We start from the raw sequence: 17,267 nt of genomic DNA on the forward strand, positions 1-17,267 counted from the left end.
TGAGGCAGAAGGATCCCTTGAACCCGAGAGTTTGAGGCTGCAGTGAGCTATGATTGCACCACTGCACTTCAGCGTTGGTGGCAGAAAGAGACCCTGTCTAAAATGAAAATGAAAACAAACAGGAAAATGCCTTGTGACTAATCATCTTCGTTTCTCTCTGTATCACAGTGAAAGGTTTTGCGGTTCTCACATGTATTTCATTATGTTTAGTGCATTACTGTAAGCTCGGAAAAACACGTTGAAACTCATTCAGAGTGCCCCCAGTGAACCTGGAAGTGCTCCCCAAAAGCAGAAATGTCATGACATTGCAAGAAACTTTTAAATTGCTTGATGTTTACTAGATTAAGTTCTGCAGCTGTGGTCACCTGCCATTTTTAAGGTAAATGAAGCCAGGACCATTGTTAAAACAAAAGGAAGTTTGTGAAGCCATCACTGCACCTATGCCAGCTGGTGCAAAAATGTTTTGCTTTTTGCAGAATACTTTTTTATCTCATATTGAATATGCAGCTTGTATGTGGGTGCGGGATTGCTGTAAAAAAAGTGTAGCTACTGTTTCTAATATGATTTGAGAAAAATGAAGTCATTATATGACGAAGTCAAAGGGAGGTGAAGGATCTAAAGCTGGAGAATGTAATGGCAGCAAAGGATGGTTTGATAATTTTAGAGAGAAGTTTGGCTTAAAAAATGTCAAGGTAACAGGAGAAGCAGCTTCTGCCAATGAAGAGGCAGCAGACGAGTTCCCAGACACCAGTAAAAAATCATTGAAGAGAAAGGATATCTCCCTAAGCAGGTTTTTAATGTAGACAACAGTGCCCTATTCTGGGGGGGAAAAAAAAAAAAAAAATTGCCCCGAAAAAAATCTCAGCTCATTGCAAGGAAGAGAAGCACATACTAGGGTGTACAAGGCAGAAAGGGATAAGCTAACTCTACTGTTTTGTGCAAGTGCAGTTGGATTTATTATTAGGGCTGACCTTACCTATAAATCTACTAACCCTGAGCCTTGAAGAGAAAAGATAAACACTAGATGCCAGTCTTTTGGTTACACAAGAAGACTGGACAGTGAGAACTCTTTTTCTGGATTGGTTCCATCAGTGCTTTATCCTTGATGCCAGGAAGTACCTTGTCAGTAAGGGACTGCCTTTTAAGTATTTTTCATATTAGACAATGCCCCTAGCCACCCAGAACCTCATGAGTTCTTCAATACTGAAGGTGTTGAAGCGGCATCCTTGACCTTAAATACAGGCTGTAGATGGGGAAGGTAGGGGGTTAATAAGGACCTTTAAGCCTTTTTTGAGATGGAGTCTCACACTGTTGCCTGGGCTGGAGTGCAATGGCCTGATCTCAGCTCACTACAACCTCCACTTCCCAGGTTTAAGCGATTCTCCTGTCTCAGCCTCCTGAATAGCTGGGATTACAGGTACCTGCCACCACACCCGGCAATTTTTTTTTTTTTTTTTTAAATGAAGTCTCACTCTGTCTCTTAGATTGGAGTGCAGTGGCACAGTCTCAGCTCATTGCAACCTCCACCTCTCAGGTTCAAGAAATTCTCCTGCCTCAGCCTCCTGAGTAACTGGGATTACAGGCATGTGCCACCACAACCGGCTAATTTTTGTATTTTTAGTAGAGACAGGGTTTCACCATGTTGGTAAGGCTGTTCCCAAACTCCTTACCTCGTGATCTGCCCGTCTCGGCCTCCCAAAGTGCTGGGATTATAGGTGTGAGCCACCGCACCTGGCCATTTTTTGTATTTTTAATAGAGATGGGCTTTCACTATGTTGACCAGACTGGTCTCAAACTCCTGACCTCAGGTGATCTGCCCACCTGGGCCTCCCAAAGTGCTGGGATTACAGGCATGAGCCACCGCACCCGCCCAGGGCTCATTAAACACAGTAATCTATGGAAAAGATTGTCATTGCTATGGAAGAGAACCTCAATAGAGAGAACATGATGAAAGTCTGGAAAGATTACATCATTGAAGGTGCCATCATTGTTAAAAAGTCATGAAAGCTATCTAGCCCGAAATAATACATTCTTACTGGAGAAAACTGTGTCCAGATGCTGTATATGACTTCACAAGATTTATGACAGAGCCAGTCTGAATCATGAAAGTGAGTGTGGCTGTGGTAAACTGGGGAGTGAAGGGTTTCAGGATATGGATCTTGAAGAAATTGAAGAACTAATGGACATCACGCCAGAGGAATCCGCAGAAGATGACTTGATGGAGATGAGTGTTTATGAACCAGTGCCAGACAATGAGCAAGATGTAGAAACAGTGCCAAAAAAACAAATTGACATTAGACAATCTGGCAGGAGGTTTCTGATATTCAAGAATGCTTTGACTTTTATGACATGGACTCTTCTATGATGTGGGCACTGAAACTTAAAAGCAAACAGTGGCAGAAGGATGGAGAACAGATAGAAACATTTTTAGAGGAAATGAAAAAGCAGAAAAGTTAGACAAATTACAATGTATTTCTGTAAAGTTACAGAAGCGTGGCCACCTCTCCTGCCTCCCCTTCTACCTCTACCTCCGCCATCTCTTGAGCCTATGCCACCCCTAAGACAGCAGAACCAACTACCCTTCCTCCTATACCTCAGCTTACTGAATGTGAAGACAAGAAGGATGGGGACCTTTATGATGATCCACTTCCATTTATTGAATACCAGATAACATTTTCTCTTTCTTACAGTGTTCTTAATTTTCTCTCTGACAATGTTCTTAATATTTTTCTCTTTATTGAAAGAATACAATGTGTAATACATGTAATATGCCAAACAGGTGTTAATAGAATTTATGTTATTGGTAAGGCTTTGGGTCAATAGTAGGCTGTTACACTAGTTGAGAGACTTAAAAATTATATACAGTGTTTTGACTGCACAGGAGGTCAGTGTTCCTAACCTCCGCATGGTTCAGTGGTCAGCTGTATTTGGGATGAAAGAATGGGAACATATTTGAGAAATATCTTGGGCTTAATGTCAGTAGTACTTGATGATTGGATAAGGAGATGAGAGATAAGAGAAAATACAAGGCTTATGCTTCTGGTTTGTGTAATTAGGTAATTTGTGTTGCCACAACTGAATTAGAGATTATAGGAAGGTTTGAGCAAGTTTGGATGGTGAGTTCACTGGGGATTTTTAACATGGTGAGTTTGATCTGTGTTTGGAGCATTTGGTTGGAGATGTGTAGCAGGTAGTTGAAACAAGAGTTTTTGACTTTGGGGGGAAGATCTGGGCATGCAATATAGATTTGGGAGCCATTAATGTAAATGCCAGTACAGAAGTTCCCCTATCCACAGGGAATCTGTTTATTCCAAGACCCCTATTGGATACCTGAAACCACATAGCCCTGAGCCCTATATCTACTATGTTTTTTCCTATGACATTTAATTACAAATTAGAAACAATAAGAGAGCCGGGCGCGGTGGCTCTAGCCTGTAATCCCAGCACTTTGGGAGGCTGAGGCGGGTGGATCATGAGGTCAAGAGATCGAGACCATCCTGGTCAACTTGGTGAAACCCCGTCTCTACTAAAAATACAAAAAATTAGCTGGGCATGGTGGTGCGTGCCTGTAATCCCACCTACTCAGGAGGCTGAGGCAGGAGAATTGCCTGAACCCAGGAGGTGGAGGTTGCGGTGAGCCGAGATTGCACCATTGCACTCCAGCCTGGGTAACAAGAGCGAAACGCCGTCTCAAAAAAAAAAAAAAAAAAGAAACAATAAGAGATTAGCAACAACAATAATAAAGCAGGACATTTATAACTATGTTGTAATAAAACTTATGTGAATGTGTTCTCTCAGAATACCTTGTACTGTACTTTACCCTTGTGATAGTGTGAGGAGATAGAATGCCTATGTGATGAGATGAAGTAAGGCAAATGATTGTGGCCATGCTTAGGCAGTTTTGAGATGAGGCAGCAAAACTAGTGCAAATTCTTTTTCCTTCTCCACAGTTTCATGAGTAGAAGATGTATTATTTTTTTTCTAAGATAGAGTCTTGCTCTGTTGCCCAGGCTGGAGTACAGTGACACGACTAGCTCAGTGTAACCTCCACCTCCTGGATTCAAGTGATTCTTGTGCCTTAGCCTCCCGAGTAGCTGTGATTTACAGATGTGCACCACCACACCCTTCTAATTTTTGTATTTTTAATAGAGATGGAGTTACGCCATGTTGGCCAGGCTGGTCTTGGAACTTGTGGCCTCAAGTGAACGGTCCATCTCAGCCTCCCAAATTGCTGGGATTACAGGCATGAGCCACTGCCCCAGTGAGAAGATTTGTTCTTAACATAGATTATAGCAATCTCAGCATATTTTCTTTTTTTTTCCTAAGTAGAGAACTTTCACCATTTCACTTAAAGGAATCACTTTACTGCTCTCTTTGGTATTTCTGAATCGTTAGCATCACTACTCTTGTGCCTTGGGGACAGTATTAAGTAAGATAAACATTGCCTGGACATAAGCATTGTGGTTTCCATCTGATAAACCGGATGGCTAAGTTACAAAGTTATTAATGGTTGTGGGATATGTAACATAGTGTGGAAATGCTGGACAAAGATATAATTGAGTATTCACATTCTGAGTGGGATGGCAAAAGATTTCATCATACTACTTAAAATGGCATGCAGTTTAAAGTTTATGGATTGTTTATTTCTGGAATTTTTCATTTAATATTTTCAGGTGGTGGTTGACTGCAAGTAACTTAAACTAAGGAAGGCAAAACTGTAGATAAGAGGAGGACTGTTGTAGTTTATCTTCTTTAAGATGTGGACAAACTTAGGACAGCTGATAAAAATCACGGACCTTTTCTCTAGAAAAGAAGTGCATACACAATATACTTGGAAAGTTTTGTTCATAGTTTTAGGAACCCCTGGAATCCCTTGCAGTCAGTCTGGAGTCTCTTAAGTTTTAGAGCCCTACATATGTGGATAATAGATGTAACCATGATAACAAATGAAAATACATGGGGACCCAGTAGAGAGTGAACAGAACCGAGGACAGAGTTCTGGAGATGAAAATGATTTAAATGGCTCTAGAAAGTAGGATACAAGAGATGTAGGGTAATAATGTTTTCTAAAATAAAGCTACATTATACTTTTATGTGATACTTTTTTATATGATAAAGTGCATTTATCATAGTGGTACTCTTAAGGAGCTTTTGTTTTAGCTCATAGCTGTTTATTTACTAAGCTTGCTAAAACTATTATTTCTTTCTGACATTGATTTGATGAATGTTGATGAAAGTTCAAGAGATTCTGTCATTGAGCACTTTCCTTAGTTGATGTGTGAAGGATTATACTTGTCCTGGGCTGAGTTAAATCTACTGACATTCTCATTTAATCTTCATGACAGCCCTTTGAGATAGACACTTACTGAACCCAGGACTTGATTTTCCCAGGGTCACATGACTCGTGAGTAACAAAGCCGTGACACAAACCTAAGCCTGCCTGACAGCAAAACCTATGTTCTCTACCAGTATACTATGTTTACCAAGATAATCAGTGACTCAAACTGCGATGTTACTCTACCATATTAGCACAATGGAATGTGATGTTAGTCCACTGATTTAGATTAGGTTTTGGGATATATAAGCTCTAATCCCAGCTGTATGATTTGGGGTAAGTCATTTAATCTTCCTAGGTCTATTTTTGTCATCATCTTTTTCTTTTTTCTTTTCTTTTTTCTTTTTGGGACAGAGTCTTGCTCTGTTGCCCAGGCTGGAGTGAGCTAGAGCCCTATCTCAGCTTCAGCCTCCGCCTCCCAGGTTCAGGCGACTTGCCTCGGCTTCCCCAGTAGCTGGGATTACAGTCACATACCACCACATGTGGCTAGCTTTTGTATTTTTAGTAGGGATGAGGTTTCACCATGTTGGCTAGGCTGGTCTCAAACTCCCGACCTCAATTGATCCACGCGCCTTGGCCTCCCGAAGTCCTGGAATTAGAGGGATGAGCCACTGTGTCTGGCTCTTTTCATTTGTTAGAAAAAATTTTAACCTTAACTATCATTAGAAGGAACGGTTTTTCCCATAGCCTCATCTCTTCTCTATCAATAAGGCATGATTTAAAACAAACAAACAAAAAGAACTAAAACACTACATACAACCTGTGTAGTAAAACAACTCTTGATTTGTATATGTGATAATGGTTATGTTATAATAATATGAGAATACTTGTACGATGTTTATGGTTTTAAAATTCTGTAGCTTTTAGTAGAAAAATTTACTCGTTCACTCTGGGTAGAGACCTTTTAATACTTTTTCTGGCTTTCAGGGGATCTTAGGTTATAGAGCCTTGAAAAGATGATTTGATGTTGTGCTCATCTATTAGCAGTATAGGTATCTCTGAGGCTTATAGATCACATTAACTTTGTTCTTTTTTGAAATTGTTCTGCGTATTTTGCTTTATCTATTTGTTACTCAGTGTCAGGGGATAGTGTCTTAGTTTGCTTTATTAGAACCTCAGCATATGTTATCAACAAACTAAAACCACATTGCTCATACATAGCTATGCTGTTTGAGGCCATCATTATTACATGGCCTTGCATCTTCTATTTGTGAAAAGTTAGCCACATCTATACATTTTTTATGGATAACATCCTGTGTATCAGGGATATCTGATTAAAAATAGGTAACAGTGTAGGTGTAGGGGTAAATTCTTCTACAGTCATTTTATAAAACTCTCTGATACACCTAGGTCTTGCGTAGGATTTCGGTAAAAGGAAAGAAATTGTTCTGTTAATAAGAGTTGCTTCTTAAGCGCTCCAGAAAAGATCAGAATAACAAGACTCAGTTTGAGTCATTTGCTTAAGGATCCTCTTGATTGAGAGTTGAGTTGGTATTTTACTGCCAGGGTGACTAAAATAACTATTTTGCCTACTCCTTCCTCTTTTCACATTCATACGCATCAGACATGACTTGGAGAGGATTCCACTAAGTCAGTAATTTTTATACAGTTCAGATCAGAAGTATGTGTGAAGCTGATCAATGTTGCTTGGGTTGTAAATGCAGAACTTGGAGATTTTATGTGGCATTTAAAAGGGGGTCATTAGTCAGATATTAGCAGAAAATCAGTCAGCAAGTATAAATGCTTGTTATGTTCCAGATACTGTTTTAGAGGCTGAGGAATTTAGCAGTGAAAAAAAAAATCCGTGCCTTCATGAAGCTGACATTTGGTTGTGGAGAGGGAGACTAGGAGGAGAATGAAGAATGTGGTTTGGAGTTGGGTATCAGTAGTGAGGTGAGGCTGTTACTGTAAATAAGGTGGGCATTTAAAACTTCGCTGTAAGATGACAGTTGAGTAGAGGTTTGAGCCGTGCAGGAATCTGAGGGAAGAACATTCTAGACAGAAAGAATAGCAAATACAAAGACAATGAAATGAGCTTGTTTGATGTATGTCAGGGAGTGCATGGAGCAGAGTGAGCAAGGGGGAAAATGGATGAAGCTGAGAGATTATCAGATCCAACAAAGCTTACAGAACATTGTAAGGGCTTTGACTTTAACTCCAAGGGAAATGAGAAATCATTTGAGGGTTGTGAGCAAATGAGTGATACGAATTGATTTATGCTTTCACAGAAGCTCACTCTGGTTGCCCGATGATAGAAGGCCAAGAGTAGAAATGGAGACCAGCTGGAGATGATGATGGTTCAAACAGGATAGTAACAGTGGAAGTGGTAAGAAAGAGTTGAATTCTTAGGGATATATTTTGAAGTTAGAGACAACAGGATTTTCTGTTGGAGTAGTATTGGGGTGAGAAAGTAGTTAATGATGATCACAGGCTTTTTGGCTGGAGCAGCTGGAAGGATGGAGTAGACATTTGCTCAGTTGGAAAAGACTTGAGGGGAAACCAACTGAGGGAAAAGATTAGGAGTTGTGTTTTAGGCTTGGTAAATTCGGGATGCCTTCTACGCATTCAAGTAGAAACATTGAGTAGGTAGCTGGATACAGGACTGGCATGCCACAGAGGGGGCCAAACAAAGAATGTATCAATTTTGAGATTGATTTAAAACCATGAGAATAGATGATATCAACTCCACCTAGAAACAGTGTGGATAGATGAAAGAAATCAAGAACTTGAGCTTTAGGATTGGAGGGTTAGGTGATAATTAAGAGCCAGTAAAACAGACGAACAAATAGGAGACAAAGAGAAGAAAAACACGAGATTGTGCTTAGAAGGTAAGTGAGGAATTTGTTTATTTTTTTCTTCTTCTTTTTTGAGATAGGGTTTTGCTCTGTCACCAGGTTGGTGTGTAGTGATGCAGTCAGTCTCAGCTCACTGTATCCTCAACCTCCTAGGCTCAAGCCATCCTCCCGCCTCAGCCCCCACAGGAGTTGGGACTACAGGTGCATGCCACTATGCCCAGCTAATTTTTGTATTTTTTGTGGAGACAGGGTTTTGCCATATTGCTCAGCCTGGTGTTGAACCACTGGGGTCAAGTGATCCTCCTTACTTCGGCCTCCCAAAATGCTGGGATTACAGGTGTGAGGCACCATACCTGGCCATTTTGTTCAACGAGTAGGAGTGATCAGTTCTTTCAAATGCTGCTGGATAGGTCAAAGTAAGATGAGAACTGAGACTTTGACCATTAGATTTTAGCAATATAGAAGTCACTGGTAACCTTCTCAAGTAGTTTCAGTGTAATGGTAGAGATGAAAACTCTATTGGAGTGGATTCAAGATATAATGGAAAGGTGGAACTTGGAGACAGTGTATGTGGAATCTCCCCTTCAGCTTGCTTGTGATTTTGCCATAAATGGAAAGAGAGATTAGATGGTGCTGAAGGAATACATGGGGTTGTGTGGATTTGTTTTTAACATAGGAAACTCACAATTTTTTTTTTCTTTTTGTTTTTTGAGACAGGATCTTACTCTCTCACCCAGGCTGGAGTGCAGTGGTGTGATCTTGGCTCCCTGCAACCTCTGCCTCCTGGGCTCAAGTGATTCTCCTACTGCAGCCTCCTGGGTAGCTGAAACTATAGACATGCACCACCATGCTCAGCTAATTCTTAAAAATTTTTTTTGTAGAGACAGGGTCTCACTATATTGCCCAAGCTGGTCTCAAACTCCTAAGCTCAAGCGATCCTTCCGCCTCAGTCTCCCAGAGTGCTGGGATTACAGGCATGATCTACTCCGCGTGGTGACACGGACAATTTTCAGTATGAATGGAAATTATCGAGCAGAGGAAAAATTTTGATGATGCTGAGATGAGTAAAGGGAGGCCTTCTCAATAGGTGATTTGGCATAGAACTAGAGATTTTACTTGTCAAATTTCATTTTGTATAATATTACCTTGGGTTCTTGGTAAAATGTGGAAGATTCTGTTTCTGTAGGTCTGCAGTGGGGCCCTTAATTCTGCAATTCTAACAAGTTTCTAGATATTGCTTATGTGTCTGGTCCTTATGCTATACTTCAAGTACAGTAACTTGGCACTTTGAATGATTGGAATTTGTATAGTGTCTCATCAGGTTGTTTTTATTTTTTCAGTGGAATAGGAAGCAGTCATGATTATAAAGTGAGGATGGAGGAGATAGTATAAAATCATCTAGAAGTCAGACTGACTAGTAGAATTGTGGGGTCACTTAAAGGCTGCACTTAACATTGGTGATGAATTTAAACTCAGATGGACCAAAAATATGGGCGTGTGTTATTCTTTATTTTCTTTCAGCTATATGGATATGTGTCAGGAGTACGTGGGCTCTTGGGATTTAACTTGGCAAGTGTTTTGGTGGGAGAGAGAGAAGGGGTAAGTGACTTATGAGTATATAAACCGTTATTACTTAAAGTGAAGAGTTCTGCTCCAGGTAAGATTGGAGGGAGGTCTTAAAATATTAGAAATTGCTTCTAACAGATCTCGAAACTGTTTTTAAATGTATCCCTTTTTTTCCCCTGTTAAAACAGGTTGTTAACATTCTTATGTGTCATAGATTTATAATCATAGCTGTGTAATAAAATATTTGCTATGTATGGACAAATATAGAAAGACTTTCAACCATTGGTTTTTTTTTCTTCTTCTTCTTCTTTTTTTTTTTTTTGTCTCTTCTCTCTCTTGGATATTACAGATGACCATGGATGAAAAATATGTAAACAGCATTTGGGATCTTCTGAAAAATGCAATTCAAGAAATCCAGCGTAAGAATAACAGTGGTCTTAGTTTTGAGGAGCTGTATAGAAATGCATATACAATGGTTTTGCATAAACATGGAGAAAAGCTCTACACTGGACTAAGAGAAGTTGTTACCGAACATCTCATAAATAAGGTATCAAATTTTAAAGGACTGTTGGTAATACTATATTGAATGTAGAAAATCCTTTACACTATATTGCACTTTGACCAGAAGTATTTTTTTAAAGGCTCCAGAAGCCTATAGAAATGTGACTATATTATAAACACTCATGCAAAATTTATATAATCAGCTAAATTGAAAATTTTGATAATTGAGAGATGAATTTTGTGATCTATAATAATTATTCTATAAATCATAAGCAAACTCAGTAATTCACAAATTCTTATTAGTATGTTAATTACAAGGAAATTTTTTCCTTAAAATGATTTCACCAGCCCATTTTTACTTTCTCTCCTTTTTCTGTGTATTTGAAGACAATAATAACTACATAATTTAAAAAATATTTCTAAGATGGTTCACTAATTAAAATTGAATTTTAACTAAGTTTTAAAGATAAATTATTCATGGGCTGTGACTGTATTTTAAGTTTTAAAGATAAATTATTCGTGAGCTGTTCATATTTTTACAAATGGTTCACTGATTTCAGAAAGGTGTATTTTTTAACATCAAATGTTTTGATAGAGTAAACTCTTCATTGCATGTAAAATGTGTTTTGATTTAGAAAGTAAGTTTTATATCAATTCTTTGCTTTAAGATTGTCAAATAAAATGTAAAATACCACAAACTGATTAAAAACTTCTCATAGTCTTTATGTGGTATTGGGGTATTTATTTTTTAAATTTTATTTTGAAAAAAAGTTTTACAAATAGCACAATGTGAACTCTTGGGTACCCTTCACCTAGATTCACCAGATGTTAATATTTTGCTTCGTTTTTTTTGCCAGTTTTTCTATTGATTTTTGTTATTACTGTTAAATATCAACATTATTATTGCTGAACCATTAGAGAATAAGTTTTAGATTTCATCTACCCTAAAATACTTTTCAACATTTCTTTTAAAAATAAGAAAATTATCTTATTTAACCAAAGAACAGTGATCAAAATCAGGCAGTTTAACAATATAATGCTGTTGCCTAATACATTCCTTATTCAGATTTCACCAATTGTCCTGTATAATGGTGATTTCCTTTATAGCAATTTGTTTTCTGATCCAGGATCCGGTCCAGGATCACATGTTCAATTCCTCAGCCTTTCTTTGTCTTTCAGCACATTGACATATTTGAAGAGTATAGGTCAGTTGTTTTGTAGATTATCCCTCCGTTTTTGGTGTGTCTGATTGTTTCCTCATGACTAGTTTCAGGTTATGCATTTTTGGCAGGAATAATACATAAGTGATGTTGTGTCCTCAGTGCATCACATCAGGAGGCACTTGATGTCAGTTTATCCCATTATTGGTGATGTTAACTTTGATCATTGGTGTCCGCCAGATTTCTCCACTGTGAAGGTACCTTTTTTCCCTTTGTAATTCATAAGTAATCTGTTCAGATATATTTTGACACTGTATGAATGTCCTGTTCCCCTAGAAACTTTCATGTGATGGTTTTAGCATCCATTGATGATTCTTGCATGAATCATTATTACTATGGTGGTTGCAAAACAGTAATTTTCTATTTCTACTCTTTCTCTGTAATTTCTTTCTGTTAAAGGGAATTACATGAGCCAGGCAGTTAGTATCTCATAAAGCAACATGATTGTGTTCTTCACACAATCACCAGTTTTTTATTAAGTGCCTGTTATGCACAGCTTTCAGTGATAACATTGTGGATGTGAAGAGATACGATACTGTCCTTTCCTGGGGTTTTGATTGCGATGTGTGAGATGGATGATACATACATTTAGATAACTGTGTGAAGCATTACATAAAGTGGCAAATGAGTTGTATAGGCAATAAATGGCTTACACATTTCGAACAAAGGAGAGGTTGCCCTGGGCTGTAAGATTTTATGGGAAAGGATGTAACTGAACTGAGTTTTGGAAAATATTTGGGATATATATGAGCAGTGTGGTGGAAGGCATTCCAGGATGGCAGATGTCATGAGATTTATATAGAGATGAACTAGTTGGTTAAACTTAGGTGGTAAGTAGAGTTTGACTGAGGTATATAATAATTACAGGGATTAGTGGATTGTAGTGTTACAAAGATGGTTTGGGAACAGATTGTAGAAAAATTTGAATGCCAGGCTAAGGGATTTGGACTAAACTGTAGACAGTTATTGGAGGTTTTTAAGTGGGTGATAATGTGACAGAATATTTGAAGATGTGATTTTAAGTGGGTGATTATGTGTCAGAATATTATGAGGATGCTATAAATGTAAAATTGAGAGGAGGTTTACTAAAATCAGGAGAACACTGGAAAGATCTGGGTAAAGTGATAGGCTAGAAATGAATGGATGTCAGAAATTCTGAAGTAAGTCTAGACAAAGCTTGGTTACTGGGAGAATTACAGTACCACCAATAGCAGATACTGTGAAGTAATAGTGGGAAACTGATTTGAAATGGGTAGAGAAGATAGTAAGATTTGTTTAGATTATATTGAAAATGTTTATACTTGGAAGAAACCTTAGAAATCATTTTGCATGTGAGGAAAATTGAGTGTGAGTTCATAGTACGATGCCCAAGTAGAGATATCATATGTTTGGAGGCACATAGATTTAGAGCTTGGGCAGGAACTCAAAATTAGATGTGGAGATTTGGCATTTGGTAACATATACTGAGGAGCAAGTGTTGGAGTTCAGAGAAGGAAGAGCCCAGAGCCAAGGGATGAATGTTAGGAGCAAACTATAGTAGTAAGTAGGTGTGGGAAATAGAAAAGACCAATTTAAGACATTTGGCATCAAAGGAAGGAAAAGTCGAAGAGTTTTGTTTAAAGCTACTGAAGGAGAGAAGATTGGAACAGCTGAGTTATCGGATATAGAGTATGGAATTAAGAACAATGGAAAAGAAGTAAACTTAGAGGAGGGGCATGTTCTCATTTGCCAGAGGTTCTATAGGGAATGTTAATGAACATGATTAACTTTAATTTAGCATTTACTGTGTGCTGGGCCCAGTTCTAGTGCTTTTACATGTTTTAACTTAGCTTACAGTCACAGTCCAGTGTTGCAGATAATGCTATTATCTCTGTTTTACAAATGAAGAACCCAGGGCATAGAGAATCGGTCATTTTCCAGGTGCATGTAGCTATCAAGTGGGCTAGGTGGAACTGAATTCAGGCAATGGGGCTTTAGTCTGAGCCCTTGACTTCTGTAGATCTGCTCCTAAGGTAGAATGAATCGATCAAGTTGCAGTATGCTGAAATTCAGTGTAAGGGGCTTCAAGTTAATTGACTCACTCTAAAGCTTTAGTCCTTTAAATTCTAGGAGTCCATTAAATTTACTTATATGTACAGTGATGGAGTTGGAAATCATATCCCTGAGATTCTTTATTTCTAAAATAATTATGAATCTATAAGTAAACCATCCATCTTCTGAAAATGAGATGAAGAGACTTGGAGAAGGCTTTGTGTGAGGAATATACTAAGGAATTGGCAGTGAAGAAAAAGATAGCTTAGTAGGAGTTGGCCTGAATGTGTGCTATGTCCGTTTTTTTAAAGCTTGGGCGCAGATGCTGGAAAAAAACATAGTAGTCACGTGTTGTGGTTGAGAAGTGGCTCATCCAAAAAGTGAGGGGAAGACAGAAGGCCAGAGTGTGAGATCAGTTTTTTGGTGACTGAGTTTTGGGCTCAAATACAGTCAATTGGATGTTGAAGATAAGGTCCAGTAGATAATGAATTTACATGAGCAGTAACTCCATGAGAACTCTGAATTTCAGTATATTGTAAGTTGCTTACAGTGGTCCCATATTTAAGGTTAACTGTTGTCTTCATCAGCTTAAGCTGCTATAACAAATAGCATAAACCTCATGGCTTAAACAAATGTTTCTCACCATTCTGGCAACTGAGAAATCCAAGATCAAGGTGCCTGCAGATTTATTTTCTGATGAGAGTCCGGGACCTTCCTGGTCTATAGACAGCCACCTGCTTCCTGTGTCTTCACAGGGCAGAGAGGGAGAGAGGTCATGTCTCTCGTGTATCTTATAATAGTACCATCTTCTTAATGAAGGTACCATTCTTAAGACTTAACTGCCTCCCAAAGGCTCCAGCTCTAAATACGATCACATTTGGGATTAGGGCTTCAAAATACGAATTTGGAGAACACAACGTTTAATCCATAGAAATTATCTTTTCAAAATATAGGCAGTTTTTATAATATATTCCCTAAAACATGTATTCAAGTTGATTGTACTAAATTTAAAAATATACAGTATATGCTAAATTCTTACATTTATTTCTCTTATACATAGTCATTAATGATCATTGCCAGCATCTGCAAATGTTCTTTTCTTTTCTTTCATAAACACTCATTTGCCTAGTCAGTTTTTGACTAGGAAATGTAGCAATTTTAGCATGTCTGTTCATTGATTATTTAAATTGAATTAGGTTTTGAAGCCTCTGCTAGTTTCCATGCTTTTGTTTCCGTGTTTTCTATTCATCTTACTTTATTTTTACTCCTACTTTATGGAAACATTTTAATAACCATACAAACACAGTACTAGTGTATTGAAGAAGGGGTCACTACGGAAAGAGAACTATTCACTGATAGGTAGGACCATCTGACATGTTTGTCTCCTAAGGTAGTAAGTCTCAGTTTGTTATACTAAAAGGGACTTAGCAATGTTACTGATACAATATGCAAAAGCATAGTTCGCATGAAAATCAGTATTGTCTATCTCTGCATTGCATCTTTTGACTAGAAGGTGAAATGCTGTTTCAGGGATCTGTTCATTATCATTCCCTATAGAACCTCTTGCAAATGAGAATTCCTGTCTTCAGTTTCACAGAATATACCTTTTTTTGTTGTTCTGAAAGCATTGCTGTTTGGTCTGCTCATCAATTTTCAATTCACAGTGCTTTTGGCAGTTAGTTGAACTGCCTGACAAACCATATATTTATTTGTTTTAAAGCAAAGTGCTTTTAGTGCAATGGTACACATAGCCAAGACCCATCTTTTCATATTGAAGAATTCGAAGGAAATACAATTTTTACACAGACTGAGGGCTGGTTTGTTATGTAATTTGTTGGTACGTTGATATCAAGGTGAGGATAGTGAAGATAGTCAAACATTTTGGTAAAGTAGTGCAACACAGACTACCAGACAGCCGATGACGGGAGACTTCAGAGAGGACGTCTCTTTGGGATGAAAGTAGCTGATTGTCCGTGTTCAAAATAAGGCCATAAAATTGAAGCAGGCATAGAAAATATAAATACTGTTTCTCTAATGAAAGCACTTCTGGTAGGATACTATTTTTCTTGCCTCTGGAATAATGTTTCCTTTGAGGAAACTGACACCCAAAGGAATTGAGTTCATTTCTCAAGACCACAAGGCAAAACTTAGGGTGTGATATGGCCTTAGTACTTCACCATAAGAAAAATCTTGTTTTAGTAAAATGAAAACATTTCAACTTACACAGGAATTTGTTTTTTAACTGGTTTTCTAAATAAAAAGCATAGTGGTGGGGGAAAAAGTTCTGCTGCTTTTCAGATTTAAAGACTTTTAGAATATGTATCATTTTGTCAGAATGTCAAAGGTATACTGTAAGACTTTTCTCATCACAGAACTCAGCATTCAAAACCGTTTGCCAGGCTCTGAGCTAGGTGCAAGGAATCTGTAAATACAACACATCTGATTCTTGCACTTATGAAACAGATCGTAAACAGGTAAACAAGTGTTTAGTTATAAAATATCAAAAAAAAGGATACAGTGATAGAGGAAAAAATGATGAAGACAACTACACAGATCAAGAAAGTGCTGTTTGAGGAAATGGCAGTGTTTAAGCTGGGATTATAAGAATGAGAGAGAGCTCACAGGAAAGTGGGTTGAAGAGTATTCCAGGCAAAGCAAATGGCTGTACAACACTTTTTTCTGTAAAGGACCAGATAGTATTTTTGTTTTTCTGAGCCATACGTTCTCAGTCACAGCTCCTCAAGTCTGTTTTTATAGCACAAAAGCAGCAACAGACCATATGCAAATGAATGAACATGGCAGTATTCCAATAAAACTTTACTTTAAAAATGCAGCAGGCTGGGTGCAGTGGCTCATGCCTGTAATCCTAGCACTTTGGAAGGCTGAGTTGGGAGGAACACCTGAGGCCAGCAGTTTTGAGACCGGCTTGAGCATCATAGTGAGATGTCATCTCTATAGTTGGGCTTGGTGATACACACCTGTAGTCACAGTCACTCAGGAAGCTGAGGCAGGAGGATTGCTTGAGCCCAGGAGTTTGAGGCTGCAGTAAGCTGTTATTAAACTACTGCACTGCAGCTTGGGCAACAAAGTGAGTTTAAAAAAAAAAAAAAAAAAAAAAAAAAAAGCAGCAGGAGGCTATTCTTTGCCACTTCCTAAAGACACTGTCATGAGTAAGGGGCTAAGAGTTGGTAATGGAGAGGAATGGGACAAGGTGGAGTTGCAGAGAGAAGCAGAAGCCAGATCATGCCAGGCCTTGAAGCCACGGCAGAATGATTTTTAATGAATTGCATGGTACGTTAGGAGGCCATTTAAGGATTTTAAGCAAATAAGTTAGAGGGCTTTAGAGTTAAAATAAGGGGACCAGGAAGGGGAGTAGTCCAGTAATTGAGGTGAATAACAGTGATGATTTACACTACTATAGTGACAGTTATGATTGAGAAAAGTTTTAAAATACACAGTATATTTAGGATGTAGGAAGAATGTTACCTGCTATTGTAGGGAGTAAGAAACAGGGATAAATCGTAAGATCAGTTTTAGGTTTTTGGTTCTTGGATTACTAGCTAGGTGATTTCATTTTCTGATACAGATTTGGAGCTAACAAAGGAACTCCATTTTGGGCAGGTTTTAAGATACCTATAAAATTTTATATGCAAATCAAATTATCTGAGAAGTTTGAACTGGAAATGTGTATTTGGAAATTGTGAACATATAGATGGTACAGGTTGAACATCCCTAATTCAGAAATTCAGAATGCTCCAAAATTCACAACTTTTTGAGCGCCAACATGATGCCACAGTGGAAAATTACACAGGTTATCTC

At 38.2% G+C, this 17,267-nt stretch overlaps 1 protein-coding gene across 2 annotated transcripts in view; it reads left to right on the forward strand.

Annotated features, from left to right (window-relative positions):
• Positions 1 to 17,267, forward strand: part of CUL3 (cullin 3) — a 108,766-nt gene that overhangs the window by 18,997 nt on the left and 72,502 nt on the right. Inside the window, exon 2 of one of the 2 annotated variants that reach the window (XM_039469794.2) lies at positions 10,046 to 10,243. In XM_039469794.2, coding sequence (XP_039325728.1) covers positions 10,046 to 10,243 — 198 coding nt within the window. Of the gene's footprint in view, positions 1 to 10,045; positions 10,244 to 10,862; positions 11,615 to 17,267 lie in introns of those variants that run through there. The other variant, XM_074398957.1, reaches the window with a different exon arrangement.

The sequence above is a fragment of the Saimiri boliviensis genome, chromosome 5, assembly GCF_048565385.1.
Source record: "Saimiri boliviensis isolate mSaiBol1 chromosome 5, mSaiBol1.pri, whole genome shotgun sequence".
Classification (NCBI taxonomy): domain Eukaryota; kingdom Metazoa; phylum Chordata; class Mammalia; order Primates; family Cebidae; genus Saimiri; species Saimiri boliviensis.